This window comes from Crinia signifera, chromosome 3, assembly GCF_055691185.1.
Source record: "Crinia signifera chromosome 3, ASM5569118v1, whole genome shotgun sequence".
Classification (NCBI taxonomy): domain Eukaryota; kingdom Metazoa; phylum Chordata; class Amphibia; order Anura; family Myobatrachidae; genus Crinia; species Crinia signifera.
This window is the reverse complement of record NC_139219.1, coordinates 246,603,596-246,623,775: the sequence shown is the minus strand read 5'-3', so window position 1 is coordinate 246,623,775 and position 20,180 is coordinate 246,603,596. Positions and strand designations below refer to the sequence as shown.

Below are 20,180 nucleotides of genomic sequence, written 5' to 3'. Positions count from 1 at the left end.
CAGGATACCATTGGTCATAACACTGTGCCAACATCAGGCGCCAACCTATTAGGCCGATTTCACACACTCCGGCTCCTGCCGGACGGTGAAATCCCGCACGGCCAGGGAGCCGTGCCGCACACAGTAGTCTTGAATGGACACTATTGTGTCCATTCACACGGGATGGCCACGGCCCGGCCGCACGGTTGCAGCCGGATCCCGCCACTGGAAGGAACGGCTGCCGGGCTGTGACCATCCCCTCCATGATAAAGTACTGTGTGCGGCACGGCTCCCTGGCCGTGCGGGATTTCACCGTCCGGCAGGAGCCGGAGTGTGTGAAACCAGCCTTATTGGGAAGAAAAAAAACAGTAACCAGTCTTTAACACTACATAATAATAGAATTCAGAAATATTGGTTACATGTTTGAGATGTTTGCGGCGGCTCGTGAGGACTCGGGCGCCTTAACTCCTGAGCTTCCCGAGTCCCCCCGAACATCCCTGAGCCTGCCGCTTACGTTGCTGCTGTAAATGTTGAATGGCGGCTGGGGAAGCGACAGGGGAGCTTCAGCATATGATCCCTGGATAGGGTGGGTGGGGCTGACAGGAGGGGGGGGGGTGATGGGGGGGGCTCTAGAGGTGGTGCTCCACTGGAGGCACCACTGGCGCGCACCTGCTGCATAGTGGTATGCCCAGAAATTTTCCGGGACAGCTCGCTGCGGCAGCGCAGCTAAGCCCGGAAGATTTTCGGGGGCATACCATTCAAGTGGTTAATAAATCTACCCCACAGTTCCTTGATCCCATTCTGTGGCAACCTCTTTTCCCCATCGCTCTATAACACATTTAATTGTTCATATTTCTATTTGTTTTTATTGTTTTCTCAGGAGGCCTAAATGATCTTTCTCTCTCTCTCTTTTTTAAAAGAAATATGTGGACTTTGTATACTTTGTTTTTTCCTGTTTTATATATGATACATATGATTGTTAAATGTTTAAACTGTATATTTATATGTCCTTATCACTAAGACGTAGAAGTGCTGTGATCACATTTGTTATTTTGTATATAGAAAAAGTAGTGTAATACATTTTCCTGGAGCATTGTTATAATGCCCCATGAATTATGAGCCAGTGATGGATGGTTCTGCTGACAATAATGACTGCGGAAGCCAAAGCAACACATTTTTCTTCTTTATCTGAAATTAGTAGATATTATCCATTGACTGTTTCAGACATGTTATCTCTGTGGCTTTGTAGTTTATGCTAAATACAACAATGAACTGATTGCTTTACAAAGCTTTGCCATTCTCTCCCCTATAATGTACTGTACATCATTCACATTACAGAGCCCTTATGATACGCTGACTAATGTCACCATTTCTATCTAGAGAAGCGAAGAGCTTTGTCTTGTGATAGTGAGAAAAGAGATTTGTGAAGTCATGTTTCCTGAATATATATATGTTAATCTGTATAGGGGGCGCCACTTGTGCTGGATTGGTAGTATTCAAACAATAATATTCCCTTTGGTTATAGAGGGTGTCAGCCTATCTTTAAGTAAAAGTAATGGTATGTTACTTAAGGGTTTATAGGTAGCAATGTAAAAAGATGTCGGCGACTAATTATTGTAAATGAGATGATTTAGAATAATACAATATTTAATGGGATGACAATAAAAGAATATGAAAGTAAATTAAAAAAAAAAACACAATTATATATAAATGGACATATATTACACAGTAAAAATTGGTATGAGAGGTATACAGGTGTAAAAGAAAGTGTGTATATATAAAATAGGGTGGGGATTTATATAAAAAAGATTTTATATATATAAAAAGTTTCGCATATAAAAAAGGTTACATGTAGAAAAAATGCTGATAAAAATAAAATAAAATTCTTAACTTATGAGGTGATAGGAGGTAGGTAGCCCAACACGTTCCCTTGAAGAAGTCACATCGACGAAACGCGTTGGGCTACCTACCTCCTATCACCTCATAAGTTAAGAATTTTATTTTATTTTTATCAGCATTTTTTCTACATGTAACCTTTTTTATATGCGAAACTTTTTATATATATAAAATCTTTTTTATATATATCCCCACCCTATTTTATATATACACACTTTATTTTACACCTGTATACCTCTCATACCAATTTTTACTGTGTAATATATGTCCATTTATATATACTTGTTTTTTATTTTTTATTTACTTTCATATCCTTTTATTGTCATCCCATTAAATATTTTATTATTCTAAATCATCTCATTTACAATAATTAGTCGCCGACATCTTTTTACATTGCTACATATATATATATATATATATATATATATATATATATATATATATATATATATATATATATATATATGAGGGAAATCAAGGCACACACTCGGACTTGCAGTAAAGAGGACCAACACACAGGGTGTGATACCAATGTTTCGGGGTTTATTCCGTTTTCAAGGTAAAGAACAACTGACAATGAAACAAACACATACCTTTGTACCCTCCGTTCAGCACCACGAGCCCAGACCTGTGCGCCGGCATCCCCACCGTCCCGCCTGTCAGAGTCCGCCCGCTTAGATGACGTCACCATCTCCAAGCTCTGGATGGTGATGTTCTGTGAAAGGGGGTCGAATTTAGATTTGAGCTTGAATTTGTCATAGATCGAAGGCTGCAGTGGCATTCTGTCAGGCATCTCTTTGCTGAAGTATTCTTGTAACCGTGAATTACGGTTAAGGTGCATATTCTCAATTTTCCATGCGAAGGGATCAAAACGATTAGTTGGGACAAATGATAGCCCTTTGTTGAGCACTTTGTGTTCCAATGGGGATAAGGTTCTATTGGAAATGTTAAAGATCAGGGCTTCTTGCTTGCTTTCACTCGGCTTTTGGAGCCTGCGGTGTTGTCCTCCGCGTCGAGGGGGTCGTTGCCTCTTATGCGTTCTGCCCGGGTCTTGACTCCTGGTGGTTGGCGCATGGAGTTTTTTGAGACCGGAGCTCTAGCACCTGAATCACTCGCTGAGGACAAGGTATCACTGTTGGTGTCTTGAGCGGTAGTGCGAGCTGGCCGGCGTTGGTATCGTCTGTCTCTGTTCGGGGGTCTGTGCGGGCCCGATATCCATCTGTAGACACTCTGCTCCATGTAATCTTTGTTGACTTTGTTGAATTTATTTTTCTTGAACTCGATGAGTTCTTTCTTAAATGTCGACACTTGTGTTGACAGTTTACTGATCCAATTCCTACATGGCTTCCCTCGAACAAGACATCTTTCTGAGTGGCAAGCTGCAAGACCACATCAGCTTCTACACCCGTTACATCGACGATGTGCTACTATTTTGGACGGGCACTCAACAGGAGTTCATTAAAGCCATGGACGACATCAACGCCTTGCCGTGCCCCATCAAATACACCTACAACATGAGCCTTGACACAGTCAACTACCTCGACGTCTGTATCACCAAAGAGTCTGATGGGCTTTGCACGTCCATTTACTCTAAGCCGACGGATCGGAACACCCTCTTGCGGGCACAAAGCCACCACCCTCCTGCCCTAAAGAGAGGGTTACCCTTCTCACAACTTCTAAGAGTTAAACGTATCACCAGCTCAGAATCTGCACTGGCTGCCAATCTGGACCAGATGCAACAGAGATTCCTTTTGGGCAACTAAAGGGCTGGATGAAGTCGTGTGGTGTGTAGCAACCGGAGACGGACCAGAGGAGGAAGGATTAAATCGTGCAGGTTTAATAATAGAATTCATAAATGGAACAATACACACTTGAATACTTTCTTTAAGTGGCAGTTAGTGGTAATAATAATTGAGCCAGCACGGCACTTTGAAAGAAGAAAAGTTAATTTAAATAATGACAGTTCAAGGCACTGAGGACGGCAGGCTGGGGTCTTGAAGAATGAGAGGATCCGGAAAGAGAATGTACTTGATGGTATGAAGGATCCTTGAAGACTGAAAGAAGATGGATGATGAATGAAGAATTTGCTTGGAAGCAGAAGACTTGAAGAGCGAGGCCAGGGAGCTCAGGGATGCAGGCAGGAACCAGACTGTGGAGAGAACTGGCAGCGATGGGGTTAAGCAGAACCTGGATCAACCACAGAGCACTGGAAGCAAGGCACCACGTCAGGAGAGGTGAGTCAGAGAGCCGGAGTCAGCTGGGAGCTGTGAACGCCTCTGGAGACTCTTTGTACTGACACTGAACAGGCCTAGGCAGATCCCCTATATCCCTAGAGGGCGGCTGCCATTGGCTGTCAGGTCAGTATGGACGGAAACCTCAGACATGAGCCAATCTGCTATTTGCCCTTAACCAAGATGGCGGCGCCGGCCTCCCGGCGCCCCTACAGCACACACCGCTACACTTGCCGGCGTCCCACGCTGCCTGCTGCCCACCAGACTGCCGCTGCCTGCTGCCGCTGACCTGGACACCACTACACGCTAGCCGACGGCAGGCGCGGACGGGTGAGTAGCATGCCCGCCGCGCACCGCCGCGGCTGCGTGTGACAGTACCCCCCCCCCTTTCTGGGTGACCCCAGGGCACCTACGCACCTTGTGTGGATTCCTTTGAAAGAATTGTCTCACCAGACGGGGAGCATGGAGATCTGCAGCATCAACCCAGGAATTCTCTTCAGGACCGAATCCAAGCCACTCTACCAGATACTGAAGATGGGTATTGCGACAACGTGAGTCAATAATGCGCCTCACCTCGAACTCTGTCTCTCTCTCTGAGCCAATCTTGGGTGGCTTAGGCACCTTCTTCTGATATAAGTTCAATCTCAAAGGCTTCAGAAGAGACACATGGAAAGAATTCGATATCTTCAAGGAAGAAGGGAGCTGTAGTCTGTAGGCCACTGGATTAATCACTTGAGTGATTGGGTACGGCCCGATGAACCGGGGAGCCAGCTTCATGGAGGGTAACCGAAGGCGTATATGGCGGGTAGACAGCCATACTCGATCTCCAACCTTCAATTTAGGAGCCGCTCTTCTTTTTCTGTCCGCCATCCTTTTATATCGAGCGGATGCTTTGAGGAGAGCGGTATGAACGTCTGACCAGATTTTTGCAAACCGTTGTAGAGAAGAAGCAGCTGCAGGGACAACGATAAATCTGAGAACTCTGGAGATCGGGGATGTTTGCCAAAGACAGTAAAAAAGGGAGTGGTGCCGGAGGATGAATGATAGGAATTGTTGTGCGCAAATTCCGCCCAAGGCAGAAGGTCTACCCAGTCGTCTTGAGAGGAAGAGATGAACAAACGAATGAAGGCTTCCAAGTCCTGGTTGACACGTTCTGTCTGTCCGTTGGTTTGTGGGTGGAAAGCAGTGGAGAACTTGAGCTTGATTTGTACAGTGGAACAGAGGGCCCTCCAAAACTTTGCGACGAACTGTACTGTTTGAAGATGGTGGAAATGAAGAGCTGAGCCAAAACTGGAGCGGATGGGAGGCCTTTTAATGGGAAGAAGTGCACCATTTTAGAAAACCGGTCAACTACCACCCAGATTACCGTATGCCCTTTGGAGGGAGGAAGTTCGCAGATAAAGTCCATAGACAGGTGGGACCATGGTTCTGTTGGTATGGCTAGAGGTAGAAGAGGACCGGCAGGGGACGTTCTGGAGGACTTATGCTGAGTGCATTTTACACAGGAGGCAACAAAGCTGGTTACATCACGACGAATGGTAGGCCACCAGTATGAACGCAACAGGAACATTAAGGTCTTCTGTGCCCCCGTATGCCCTGCAAAACGGGAAGCGTGTGCCCAGGACAGCACTCTCTTGCGGAGATTGAGAGGAACGAAGGTCTTGCCTGGTGGGGGTGAAGGCTGGACTGTTACTTGAGCAAAGACCAGCAGGTCGAGGATTGGTCGAGGCGGAGTCTCAAGGTCTGCTGGGGTTTCGAAAGAGCGTGAAAGAGCATCGGCCTTGGCATTCATCGTCCCGGGTCTGAATCTGATTTGAAAATTGAAACGTTCGAAGAACATGGACCAGCGGGCTTGACGAGCTGTAAGACATTGGGCGTGCTTGAGGAATGAGAGATTCTTATGGTCGGAATATACAGTGATTTTATGTCGTGCCCCCTCCAGGAGGTACTGCCACTCCTCCAATGCTGATTTGACTGCCAGTAACTCCTGCTCCCCAATGGGTTAATTCTTTTCCACTGGAAGAAACTTCTTGGAGAAGAAGGCACATGGGTGAAGTTCCTGGTCCTCCCCTCTCTGCGACAAGATTGCCCCTACCCCTTCTGAGGATGCGTCCACCTCGAGAATGAAGGGGTTGTCTAGGTTTGGCTGGAGAAGGATTGGGGCGGAGATAAAAGCATTCTTTAGTTGCTGGAAGGCTTGAGAGGCCTCAGGTGACCACTGACTTGGATCTGACCCCTTACGGGTTAGAGCAGTAAGGGGTGCAGCAATGGTGGAGAAGTTCCGGATGAAGCGACGATAACAATTTGAAAAGCCCAGGAACCTCTGGATGCCTTTGAGCGTGGTGGGGGCTGTCCAGTCTAAGATGGCTTTTACTTTTTCTGGATCCATCTCTATCCCAGTGCTGGAGAGGATGTGGCCGAGGAATGGAATGGAAGTGACCTCAAAGACGCACTTGTCTAGCTTGCAGAATAGTTTATTTTGGCGAAGACGCCGCAGGACTTCAGATACCGTTTGACGATGGAGATGGAGGTTAGACGAGAAGATGAGGATGTCATTGAGATACACCACAATGGAATGATACAGCAAATCTCGAAATATGTCGTTTACAAATTGTTGGAAGACGGCTGGAGCGTTGCAAAGACCAAATGGCATCACCAGGTATTCGTAGTGGCCGTCTCGGGTGTTGAAAGCCGTCTTCCACTCATCTCCAGAACGGATCCGGATCAAGTTGTACGCCCCTCTTAGATCCAGTTTAGTAAAAATAGAAGCCCCTCGGATCTTGTCAAAAAGTTCGGTGATAAAGGGTAAAGGATAGCGGTTCTTGATCGTGATATCATTCAGACCCCTGTAGTCGATACACGGCCGGAGAGTTCCATCTTTTTTTTTTACGAAGAAAAACCCCGCTCCGGCTGGCGAAGTAGATGGGCGAATTAACCCTTTATTCAAGTTCTCACGAATGTAGTCAGACATAACCTTGGTCTCAGGTAGAGACAAGGGGTAGATGCGGCCCCGAGGTGGAAACTTCCCAGGCATCAACTCAATCGGACAGTCCCAGGGACGATGAGGCGGCAGGGTATCGGCACCTCCCTTGCTGAAGACGTCAGAAAAAGAAGAATAGGGTGTGGGTATCGACAAGGGTGAAGCTGGTGAAGACGAAAGACTGGGGCCTCCCTCTTCTTGAGGATTGGTTTGATGGAGTGGAATGACACGAGGCATGCAAGTAGTTAGGCAGTTCGTACCCCAGGCTTTGATCTCCATACTGGACCAATCAATATGAGGATTGTGTTTAGCAAGCCATGGTAGGCCCAGGACTACCTGGTGTGACGACTGAGGAAGGACCAAAAACTCTAGAGTCTCTTGATGTAAAGCACCCACGAGAACCGTCACAGGATTGGTTTGAAGAGTGATTTGCCCACTGCTGATGCGACTCCCATCTACTGCAGTGAGGACCAAGGGATGGACCAAAGGTTGCACCGCCAAGGAATGTTAAAAGACGAAAGAAGAAGAAAGGAAGTTTCCAGCCACTCCGGAATCTAGTAAGGCCTGAATCTTGATTTTCCCCTGAGGGCACACAAGGGTAACCGGAATGGTGGAAACAGTTGAGGAGGGAGATGAAAGCAGGACTCCTAACCTGACCTCCCTCGGGGAGGTTAGGAGCGGTCGTTTCCCGGACGCAGTGGACAGGAAGACAGCAGATGAGCGGAAGAACCGCAGTCCATGCAAAGATTCTCTCGACGTCTACGGGATTTTTCTTCTGAGGAGAGCCGGGAGCGGTTGATCTGCATGGGTTCATCTGGTGGTGTAGTTGTGGAGGAACCTGGTCTAGGAACAGGAACAGCGTAGGTGGTGAAACGAGGGCGGAGACGATCGGAGCGATTTCTCTCTAGTTGACGCTCCTGCATCCGTATATCTACTTTGTTGCACAAGGATATGAGTTCAACCAAAGTAGCAGGAGAGTCACGGGTAGTTAATTCGTCCTTGATACGACCTGCCAGCCCATTCCAGAAGGCGGAGATGAGAGCCTCTTCGTTCCATTTTAATTCCGAAGCCAGAGTCTGGAACTGCACAACAAATTGTCCCACTGAACGTCTACCCTGGCGAATCCTCAGGATCTCAGTAGCGGCAGAAGACACTCTGCCAGGTTCATCGAAGATGCGACAGAAAGAGGTAATGAAAGCTTCATAGTCATTGAGCAGGAGATCAGCGCGTTCCCAGAGAGGGGACACCCAGTCCAGAGCTGACCCTGCCAGGAGAGACACAATATATGCCACTTTTGCCTTGGAGGTAGGGAAGTGAGATGGCTGTAAGGTGAAATGAACATCGCATTGGTTCAGAAACCCACGGCATCCCTTCGGTGAACCATCATATTTGCTGGGGGTTGGTAATTGCATATGATGAGGAACTACAGGTCCAGGTATAGGAACAGGAACTGGAACCTCTGGTGCTGTAGCCACAGAAACTGAGGAGACAAGGCCTGAAGAAATTGAGCCACTTGGCGTTGGGTAGCCTCTACTTGCTCCAGATGAGCCACGATGCTGTGAAATGCGTCCGCCATGGAAGCCTGTTCTTCACCCGACTCCATCGGGTCAGTACAAACTGTCACAACTAAAGGGCTGGATGAAGTCGTGTGGTGTGTAGCAACCGGAGACGGACCAGAGGAGGAAGGATTAAATCGTGCAGGTTTAATAATAGAATTCATAAATGGAACAATACACACTTGAATACTTTCTTTAAGTGGCAGTTAGTGGTAATAATAATTGAGCCAGCACGGCACTTTGAAAGAAGAAAAGTTAATTTAAATAATGACAGTTCAAGGCACTGAGGACGGCAGGCTGGGGTCTTGAAGAATGAGAGGATCCGGAAAGAGAATGTACTTGATGGTATGAAGGATCCTTGAAGACTGAAAGAAGATGGATGATGAATGAAGAATTTGCTTGGAAGCAGAAGACTTGAAGAGCGAGGCCAGGGAGCTCAGGGATGCAGGCAGGAACCAGACTGTGGAGAGAACTGGCAGCGATGGGGTTAAGCAGAACCTGGATCAACCACAGAGCACTGGAAGCAAGGCACCACGTCAGGAGAGGTGAGTCAGAGAGCTGGAGTCAGCTGGGAGCTGTGAACGCCTCTGGAGACTCTTTGTACTGACACTGAACAGGCCTAGGCAGATCCCCTATGTCCCTAGAGGGCGGCTGCCATTGGCTGTCAGGTCAGTATGGGCGGAAACCTCAGACATGAGCCAATCTGCTATTTGCCCTTAACCAAGATGGCGGCGCCGGCCTCCCGGCGCCCCTACAGCACACACCGCTACACTTGCCGGCATCCCACGCTGCCTGCTGCCCACCAGACTGCCGCTGCCTGCTGCCGCTGACCTGGAGACCACTACACGCTAGCGGACGGCGGGCGCAGACGGGTGAGTAGCATGCCTGCCGCGCACCGCCGCGGCTGCGTGTGACACCTATATCTCAGACACAGTGCACAGACCTCGGTGTCGGCTAGCAACCACCCACGCCGGGCAGGAGATCCCGGAGCTTGGAGATGGTGACGTCATCTAAGCGGGCGGACTCTGACAGGCGGGAAGGTGGGGATGCCGGCGCACATGTCTGGGCTCGCGGTGCTGAACAGAGGGTACAAAGGTATGTGTTTGTTTCATTGTCAGTTGTTCTTTACCTTGAAAACGGAATAAACCCCGAAACGTTTCACACCCTGTGTGTTGGTCCTCTTTACTGCAAGTCCGAGTGTGTGCCTTGATTTCCCTCCTATATCTTTCCTCTGCAAGTGCACCCCGGCAAGTTATTGCACAAGCTTCACGTGGAGTGCCATCCTCATCCTGTCTATATATATATATATATAGTATATATGACCACTGATGAAAGGATATCTTTATGTTGCATTACAGGGCAAATAATATATAATAAAAAGAGATTTTCCTTTCATCCGCACCTTTAACTCAGCTTAATCTGGCCTATTTGTATTTGCGTTTCAGCCATTCTAAGAATTAAAATGCTGCCTCCCCTCCTAAAGGCAGTATCAATGGCCCTCTAAGGCCCCTTTCACACGCTCTGGCTCCTGCTGGGCGGTGAAACCCTGCACGGCCAAGAAGCCGTTCTGTGCACAGAAGTTTAGAATGTTCTCCTTCCTCCAAGTCTGTCTGTTGTTACCCAGTTTGTTTTATCACTGTCTACTATTGTAAAGCGCAACGGAATCTGCTGCGCTATATAAGAAACTGTAAATAAATAAATAATGGTGGGCAGCCGTCCCTTCCAGTGGTGACATCCGACATCCACAATTCAACTAGTATTCTTTTTAAATATGTAAAAATAAAGTGCATCAAATACATTGCTTATAGCCACTAGCAGCCTCTAATACTATTCTGTTATCTTACTTGCTATTTTGGTGGGGTTCATGGTGATTTTCTGACTTTCATTTACTTAATCAAGTGCTATAGAATTATTGCACTCCACTACTGTGAACTGCACCCCATCACTGTGAACTGCACTCCATCACTGTGAACAGCACTCAACCACTGTGAACTGCACTCCACCACTGTGAACTGCACTCCATCACTGTGAACTGCACTCCATCACTGTGAAATTGCCGCAATGGAATTATAAGAATTTGTGGGAGCACGCTTCAAACAATTAGTTATGTGCATAATCTGTATGGTGTGAATTTGTGCTTACAAGCACCTACTGGATTTAATTTGTCCCATTAACACCTATAGCTGATGCTTTCCAAATTCATGATGCATCAAAACCTCTTTTAATCTACCTTTTCCGCCTTAACCACTTACAAGGCATCATCACTAGCCCAAACCACTAAAATAACCCTAATACTCCATCCATAATAATATAATCCCTAACTCTAATACCCCAAGGGCAGACTGGTATCATTCTTACCAAATTCTATGGTCATATGAGATACGGTCACAGCCCGGTGGGCTTTACCTGACATGGTCATATCCCATAAGACTGTGCCATCTGCTGCATCTACATGTGTAGAATTGATTTCCTGCTCCGAAGTGAGGTAAGTAGTTGAAAATTCGAAAAAGTGTGTGTGCGAAATGCCATTTGATTTATTCTGGAGGTCAGTGGATCTGTCTTACATGGGTCATGCTGCTTTCAAAGGATCAAAGCAATACAAAGCATTAAAGGGTAGGCATCTGGATAAACTCCACAAATCACATTCTAGTTTTTTTATAAGTACATCCCTATTAGGTAATTAGGAAAAGGATTGGGGAAGGGGGGCAGGGGTATTGGGGCAATACTTACAGGAGATGAAATGCCGGAATCACTGCTTTGATGCAGTGTCCTTCTGTTACTTGGCAAAGCTGGTAAAGATGGGTTGGTTTCGCTTAGATCAGAGCAGTGCGATGAATAGGATTTGGAAAAGCTGTTACTGCTTGTGTTCACACCTGAGGAGCTGAGGAGATATCATTGTAAACAGAGCATGGAAATTACAAGCTATGCCTCATTTCAGCATTATATTCCTACTACACAGATTTGTCTCACAAACAGATGTTAGTTCTTTGCGAATGCATATTATACCATCTTGTTTCCGAAAGCACTTCTTTGAAAAGTTTGGTTTGAGCTGCTGATGAATATTTCAGGAAACACCTGTGTTACTGTTATCTGTCGTGCAGGGCGGTATCACTTTACGGTAACAGAATGCAGGATAGAATGTTCACAATAGTATGAGCTTGTGTATGCACACAATGGGGTAAATTCACTAATGATAAGAGGTAATATTGCTCGTAGGAACCAATCAGATTATATCATTTCTTTGTGGCATCTTAGAAATTGAAAGACATGATCTGATTGGTTGCTTCGGGCAACATCACCTCTTCATTTTTAGAAGCTTTAGTAAGTTTACCCTTATGAGTCTGTTTCAGAGATGAATGCTAATGCTGCGAATGAGTGTCGTTTTATCTGGATATGGGATCTGAAACGGCCCGAAAACGGATGCAATACACCTGCATTTTTGCCACCACTTATGTGCCGACAGGCGGTGTTTCAGGCCCTACCATCCACTAGCGCGTGGTGGGAGAATCAAATAGTGTGCTGAGCGCAGCGATATAACGTGCCCGACATGGCGAGCGCAGCAAGCCATACGAGGGGACGCGGTAGTACGTTTTAGTGTTTACATGTGTGTCGACATAAGGGCAAAAAAATGTCAGGAGGGGGGGGGGTCTGTGGGGGACCCCACAATTTTGTTGTCCAGGGCCCCCACAGACCTTAATCCGCCCCTGCAGGGACTGCATATCGTATGAACATACTACAGTGATGGCTAACCTTGACACTTCAGCTGTTGTTGAACTACACATCCCAGCATGCCCTGCATCAGTTTTAGCATGGCCAAATAGTAAAACTGATGTAGGGCATGCTGGGATGTGTAGTTCAACAACAGCTGGAGTGTCAAGGTTAGCCATCACTGACATACTGTATAAAGTTAGTCAGGTGCATTAAGCCACACTCTGAATAAGCTCTACTGTATTTCTCTTTCCCAATAGCTGTTTGGAATGCAGGTCAGTTATGTAACATTTAGCCAAAAGCTGATGCTATCAGTATGGGCCAGAATAGCTCTGTAGAAAGATTACTGCAGATATTGGCACTTCTCTCATTTCACACTCTCCCTTACGGAAGCCATGTTGCTTCCATTCCAAGTTTTGTTATGTAATAATCACATAGTGTAGGCCCGGAACCAGGGGCTACCTGTAAGTGCTAATATGAGGGGGAACGGGGTGGAACCGAGAAATGGTGAGGTGGAAGATTTTTACCCTGCACAGTAATTCTCACAGAAAAGCATTCTAGTTTGCAGGGGGGGTGCCAAAAACCCAAGCACTACCTCTGTCTCTGCCTAATGGGGGAGGGGAGGGGGGTAATTAGGTGGCATAGCAAAATTAGTTCCCCCACCTCTCCATGACCACTTTAAGCACTCCTTGGAACATATTCTGGCTTAGAAGGATATAGGGCCTGATTCTGGTTCACTCTCAAAAGCAATTTCTCTTTCTAATGGACAAAACCATGTGCACTGCAGGCGGGGCAAATGTAAAATGAGCAGAGAGAGTTACATTTGGGTTTATTTTGTTTCTGTGCTGGGTAAATACTGTCTGCTTTATTTTTACACTGCAATATAGATATCAGTTTGAAGTACAAACCCCACCCTCATGTAACTCTCTCTGCACATGTTACATCAGCCCCACCTGCAGTGCACATGGTTTTGTCCATTAGAGAGAATTTGCTTTTGCGAGTGAACAAGAATTAGGGCCCATACTGTATAGAGTGCAATGCAACAATGTACCATGTGTAGGGCTGCCTCATCTGCCATGCTTACAGTTGTACCTATGCAAGTACTCAGGTGGACCGCTATTATTTGCTTTGAAGTCATGCAATTTATACAGTATATTTCCTACCATAATAAAGTTTAATAAATACATTTTGATACTTTTAACTATTCATGCATTCTCTTACCAAGGGTTAACCTTTGAGTGGATGTTTCCATCCCTACCTGCCAATATACCTGTCACTACACAGTGAGATAATACAGTGTAACTAAATTACAGCAGTATATTAAGACGGTACACTATGGCCCTTAATCTGCCATATGTGGATTGGAAGGATATATCGGCCACATTGTTCAGTGTGTATCCAAGATTGGGCACTCCTGCAGGTTGTTCTCTGCATTATCCTGTCAGGCATGCTGCATATCCAAAGGTGTAACCCAGGGAATGACAGAATGCATTTTAAATGTGGCGGCCAACAGCACATCATGCCATGTTCCCCTGCAACACGCAGTGTGTATGGATGGTGCAATGTATCATGCCTTTGCTGGTTACACACATCTTTTAGCGTGTAGTATATCCAGCATAATGAAGAACTGGCTTTTATCTTACTACAAAAAAAGGAGCCAGAATGGCAGCAATTGGATTTGCTATGGTTACCGGTTCAAACTAATAGCTAGCCTGGACCCACAATGCAATGGTTTGTACTGTAGCCTTTTTTCCTGAAATATCTGCAGCACAGTCATCAGCATTTGTATTTCTTGTGTGTTCAGTAATAAGTAGCAGGTGCCCTTTTGTTGTTACTTTAATCTTTATATTTTTGAGACTTATAACAGTGATATAATACCGAAAAAATTGTTTCCTCTCTAGAAAAAGAACATCCACAATACAGAGAACCAATAGTTTCCGTGCTGCACTGCAACATGCATTTTTCATAAGTGTCCTCTTTAAAGTGCAATCCTACTAACCTATGCAAACAATGCGATCTTCAAGATTATGGTTACATAAGAAACATCCAACACAGGGAGTGTTCATTCATTATTAGAAGCCATCAGATGCAAATACTGTGTGCACTTTATAGCAGAACACTTGCTGTGTGAGGGATTATAGTGCGCATTCAGTATTCCTCATTCATTGCTTTTATATGCAGTATGTTGCTACAAGTGATTGTGACTGCATTATTGCCATAGAGTCCAATGCAAAGTGCTGAGGTGCAGGGATGGAAAATTATACATAACACAGCTTTTATTATAGATATTTAGGGGTAAATTTAATAAGATGGGAGTTCTAATGAAGATGGGATGTTGCCCATGGCAACCAGAGACTGCTTCCTATTTATTAGCCACCTTCTACAAGAGAATATCATCTGGTTGGTTGCTATTGGCAACATCCTATCTTCAATATAACTCCCATCTTAGTAAATTTACCACATAATGGGTGAGATGTACTAACTCTTGAAAAGTGATAAAATGGAGAGTGAAAAACCACCAACCAATTAGCTCTTACCTCTCATTTTTTAAACACATCCTGTAGTATGGCAGGTAGGAGCTGATTGGCTGGTGGTTTATCACTTTCCATTTTATCACTTTTGAAGCTTAGTACATCTGGCCCAATGTTACATTGTTTTAATGCCACTTTGAATGAGATGTAATGGAACTGCATAGTTCTACATAATAACATTGTATTTTTCCCTTCAAAAGAACATTTAGTGGTTATTAATGAAGAATGCTACAAGCAGGGCCAATCAGTACAAAATAGATTAATTCCAAGTACTTTTAAACGTCACTCCAATAAATAATTGCAAGTTAGTTTCAAACTGGTTTCAAACTTCATATATAAAAAAAATCCTCCTACCTAAGCTAGCATCAAAACTACAAGGTTCATTGAATCAAGGGGTTTTTGTGCACATTTCATTTAGCTGTTTAGGCCTCTGTACACTTTATAAGAACGGACACCTAATCCTGTAACAGTAGACTGCCTGGTTTTCCTACTGATAGTAGACAGAATACAACCATTTCTCATGCTGTCTCACCTTTCCGACATGTCTTCATGTGGTCATTCTTTCACGGTGTCTCTATAAATGTGACATTCATTTGCAGGTTTCTGTTCTGCGTGCTCACCATAGCGAACCCTCTGCTGCCGGCAGTGACAGAGGGATCTTTAGGAGGACTTCATGGATCTGGTTTCCTCAGAGACCATATCTGTTACTTGGTAACGCAACGTCATTTCCGCTGCCTGGAGCTACATCTGCATTCTTATAGAAGAGTTGGTCTCTCTACTAATAATACTGTTATGTGGTCAATGTAATATTTTAAATCCTTCTCTACATGGGCTTTATAATAAAGAATAGTCATTCTGGACTCCTGATATAAAGCATTCAACCATCTTAAAAAGACAAGTGAAATTGTTACCATAGCAACCAAGCAGATTCTACCTATCATTTTATGGAATAAACTAGATAAATTATAAGCTAGGGTTGCCACCTCATCCCTTTAATCCTGGAGAAATATTAATTACACAGGTTCTGTGGCTGGCTCACTTCAAGACTCAATTTCAACTGTTTTTTTTTTTTTTTTAAACAGCCATCAGACTTCATTCCAACTGTATTTTTTTAATCAGCCACAAAACTTGTGTAATTAACGTGTCTCCAGGATTAAAGGGATGAGGTGGCAACCCTATCTCCACCTGATCTCACCATAAGGCCTATATTTTCACTTCCAAAAACATTTAGGGGCAGATTTATAAAAAAAAAAAAATGTTTTACTCATATAATGTGAAAAATGGTGTTTTGCCTTTTTGGATTATTTTAGTATCACCTGAATAGGCTCCAAACCCTATATTTCACTTTTTTTTGTACTCATATCGCATTTCCCATATCTACAATGGGAAATGCAATGTGGCCAAAAATGTGGGGAAAATTGTAACAAATACCACAGTGTGGTAATAACACCAGCTTCAGCTGGCATAATCACAGGGCTCATTGCGATATGCCTGAACCTGTACAACTTTCCCTGCCTTTAGGCAGACAAAGCAGTGCAGGGACCAGGCCAGTGTTATCAGCTATGTGTGTCCAACGCACACCCAACTGATCACAGTGTAAAAAAAAATATCATACTCAGGGACTGGTGATCGGTTCTCCGGTGAGGACTTCTGGTCATCAGGGCTCTTTGCCGCTCCTTTGACCCCCGGTGTAGTAATGTGCTGCTGTAAAGGGTGGTCTAATGCTACCCATACATTTATGCCATCGGATTTCATGTGACATCGAAGTGCGTGGTCTACCGAATCCGATTGCATATTATGGTGCAAAACTTGCTCCCTTTCAGCACCCAATGTCGCATGCCATCTTGAGATGGCACATCGTGTTTTGGGAGAGGGTGGGCAGAGGGCAATGGAGTAGCGTAGCATTAGAAGTAGTGCTAGCGGGCGGTGGTGGTGGTCAGCGGTGGTGGCAGAATTGTTTAAAACACTGGGCAGTCCTCTGATTGGCTGAGCTCTTTATGCTACTCCACCGCCCTCTTCCATGTGCCAGCGGTCCCTCCGGCCCCCTCACCCCAACCCCACTGCACCGAAAGTGTTCCCGCCACCCGAGGACTGCATTTGAGCAATCGCTCCAGCAATTCTCTAGATATTATGTGTAGCACATACTATCTATCGACATGACATGCGACGGCAGGCACGCACATAGCGTCGAATGGTCCCTTAAAAATTCATACAATCTTTCAATTTATCGGCCAGATGTGGTTGAAATCGAATGATTGCATGCAATATCTCACAAGTGTATGGGCAGCATAAGCATGATGCGCTGTGAACATTAAGGAGCTGGAGGGGACTGCTGTGCTGTGAACAATAAAGTGGCTAGGGGGGTGCTGTGCTTTAGATATTGTAGGGTTAAATGCTGTGCTGTGGACAATGGAGGGGCTGGTTGTGGAGTGCTGTAAACAATAAAGGGGGTGGAGGGTCTGTGATGTCGACACTGAAAGGGATGGGGGAAATGCTGTGGACATTGTAGGGGCGGTGGACATTGAATGTAGTAGTACGTTTATTTATAAGGCGCCACAAAGTGTCCGCAGCGCCGTACATAGCAAAAAAAGAAAAACAAATTCCAAGGTAACGTACATGGTGTGTTGATAAAATACAGCATAAATAGGGGTATAGCTGGTAGAACTAAAATCAGCATCAGTTCTGAAGTAGGTATCAAAATTTTCGAGGAGACTGAAGATGAAGTAGAGGAAGGGAAGAACAGGGCAGGAGCACTGGTGAGGTAAAGAGGTACCCTACATGAGGAAGGAGGGCCCTACTCATAAGAGTTAACAGACTAAAAGGAGGTGGGTGGACGAACAAAAAACAATAGGATAAGCAGGAATGGATGGAGGGGTAGGGTAGGCAGGATAGGAGGAGCAAAAGAGGTTAGGAGGAGGAGGGTGGTGTTTTGGGAGGTGTACATTGCTTTTAATTGCACTGTCTTCACTTTATTTTAATGATGGATAGTATAACTCATGTTCTTCAGTCAATGCACAAAGACTGTGAAGAGGAGCCAGCCACCCGCGTTGCTTAGAACAGCCACCTGGAGGATGCCCCATGGCATGGCTAGCATTGAAGAATAATTGCCTTCTTTTTTAAATGTACAGAATCCCAAGAACTCAGCATGACAAAAATGAGGAGTTTTGCTTGTGGAGACAGCATCTGTATCCTGTGAGACCATACCCCTTGGTCATATCCCTTTTCTGTGTGCCTTTGCTTCTCCATCTTACTTGTTGACCGTGGACAGTTGGGAGGTATGCAGGTAAACTGTAGAGTTTCTTTCTGTTGCTTAATAAACGTAGCAAAGCAGCGGTGACTAGAGGCATGGTATAAGCTCTCGGTTGTCAGGGAGCTTTTTTACCTTTCTTTACCCAAAATATATTTAGATACGCTGATGTTACCCCTTGATTTGAAAGGAATTAAATCATTTAATTATAATACATACTGTGCCCCCAGAAATTGATGATGTATCCTGCTAGTACGGTGCACAGCCTGGCAGCCATTGATGATGATGATTGCCATGTATGGCTGTGTGTGGTACAAAATTTGGTAATTATCAATGGCTGCCAGACTGTGTGTGCTATAGCCATTGATAATGTGACGTCCAGGTATTTCAAGATGTCAGTATTTCAAGATGATATAATGACAGTCCGTGCAATTTTTGGTACTTTGTGTAGTTTCACGGCGCCAGATAAAATATCGCATGCAATGCGATCGGACCCGATTTTCATGGAAAATGGGACCTTTTCATACCCCCACTATCCAACTACACATGGAGTTGATTCTATATAGTGTGGCGAGCGCAGTGAGCCCGAAGCATGGCGAGCGGACGCGGATTAATTTACATGTATTGCGCGTCCCTTGCGGTGCGCAATACATGTAACGTCATCCGCATCCGCTCGCCACGCTTCAGGCTCGGTGGCTCTCTGCGCTCACCACACTATATGAAATCAACTCCATGCGTAGTTGGATAGTGGGGGTATGAAAAGGTCCCATTTTCCATGAAAATCGGGTCCGATCGCATCGCATGCGATATTGTATGGCGCCGTGAAACTACACAAAGTACCCAATTTTTTCCGTAGACTAAAAGATGGGTAAACTTTGACAGGAGCCTATACCAGGCAAAGAAAGGAGGCGGGGCCCGGAGCATCACGCCAGGAAGCGTGTTATACACAAGGGCTTGACATACTGCACTGCATCAGGTCCTTGTACACTACAGTACTGTAACACACAGCCGGGCATTCATATAGAATCTATATATAGATTCTATATGCAATGAAATGAAATTCCTGGGGGTAATGGACGGTTGCGCTGCCGAGACACAGACGTGCATGCATATAGATTGATATGTATGCCCGTTGTGTCTCAGCAACGCGACCGTACATTACCCCCAGGAATTTCCTTTTTACCCCATTTGGGGTAATTCACACTTTTTCCCTGACCACTGCTCTAGAACCACACATTATGTATTTAAAAATATTAAAATCCCAGATAAATTAAAGCTTTGTGGGTGTGTGGTTTTTCAACTACTATTGTCCACCTATTAATCAAGTAAAATGTGTTTTGATTATTTTCAGAATACAAATTATATATGACTAACATCTACTGTACCTGTGAACATAAGACACTAGCAATAGCGCCACTGGCAGGGCTTTAGGGGAAATGAACTAATTTACAATATGTGCATACAGTATGTTTTTAATGTGACGTTGGGACTTTAGGTGAAATAAAGATGTCAATAAATAATATTACGTATAATTTGTGCAAGGTAAATTAATTCTTTCACCTGAAAATTGTAATTCCTTTTGTTGATACTGAGAATTTATATTTTATAGATTTCCCACAATTAATAATTTAATGTAGGAAGTGTAAGATTAAGATATCCTCCTTTGTGTAATTTGATCACCTCCGATTAAATAGCCATTGTTTTAGCTGTAGCAATGCATCAAACAAGAGGAAATACAATTATTCTGTCAGGTGTGTCATAGTTAATGAAATGTGAGGGATTATTGAATATACATGAAATACTTTGTTAATGTAAAACTAATCTTTAACATTTATTGGATATGATTATGCATGGGTACAGGTTTAGAAAGGAAGGAAATGCCTCCCAGTCATTTGCCGGGGCCATCACACTGGATCCTAATGAATAGGGTAATAGTGATACCTTATTAGGACATCAATCCGCCAAATGCCCAAATTATTCCTTTTGATGCAACATTACCCTTTATTAATATCACATTATCTGGTTTTTACAGAATATAATGTTCCAGAGATT

The 20,180-nt window shown here is 44.7% G+C and overlaps 1 protein-coding gene across 2 annotated transcripts in view; it reads right to left on the bottom strand.

The window, feature by feature from the left end:
* Positions 1-15,595, bottom strand: part of LOC146064380 (acidic leucine-rich nuclear phosphoprotein 32 family member A-like) — a 40,640-nt gene extending 25,045 nt beyond the window's left edge. The window contains exons 1-2 of one of the 2 annotated variants that reach the window (XM_083177820.1): positions 15,414-15,595; positions 11,373-11,523 (exon numbers count right to left, since the gene is read on the bottom strand). In XM_083177820.1, the coding sequence (XP_083033946.1) occupies positions 11,373-11,523; positions 15,414-15,424 (162 nt within the window). In that variant the 5' untranslated portion in view covers positions 15,425-15,595. The remainder of the gene's footprint in view (positions 1-11,372; positions 11,524-15,413) is intronic. The other variant, XM_083177819.1, reaches the window with a different exon arrangement.
* Between the last annotated feature and the right edge of the window lie 4,585 nt (positions 15,596-20,180).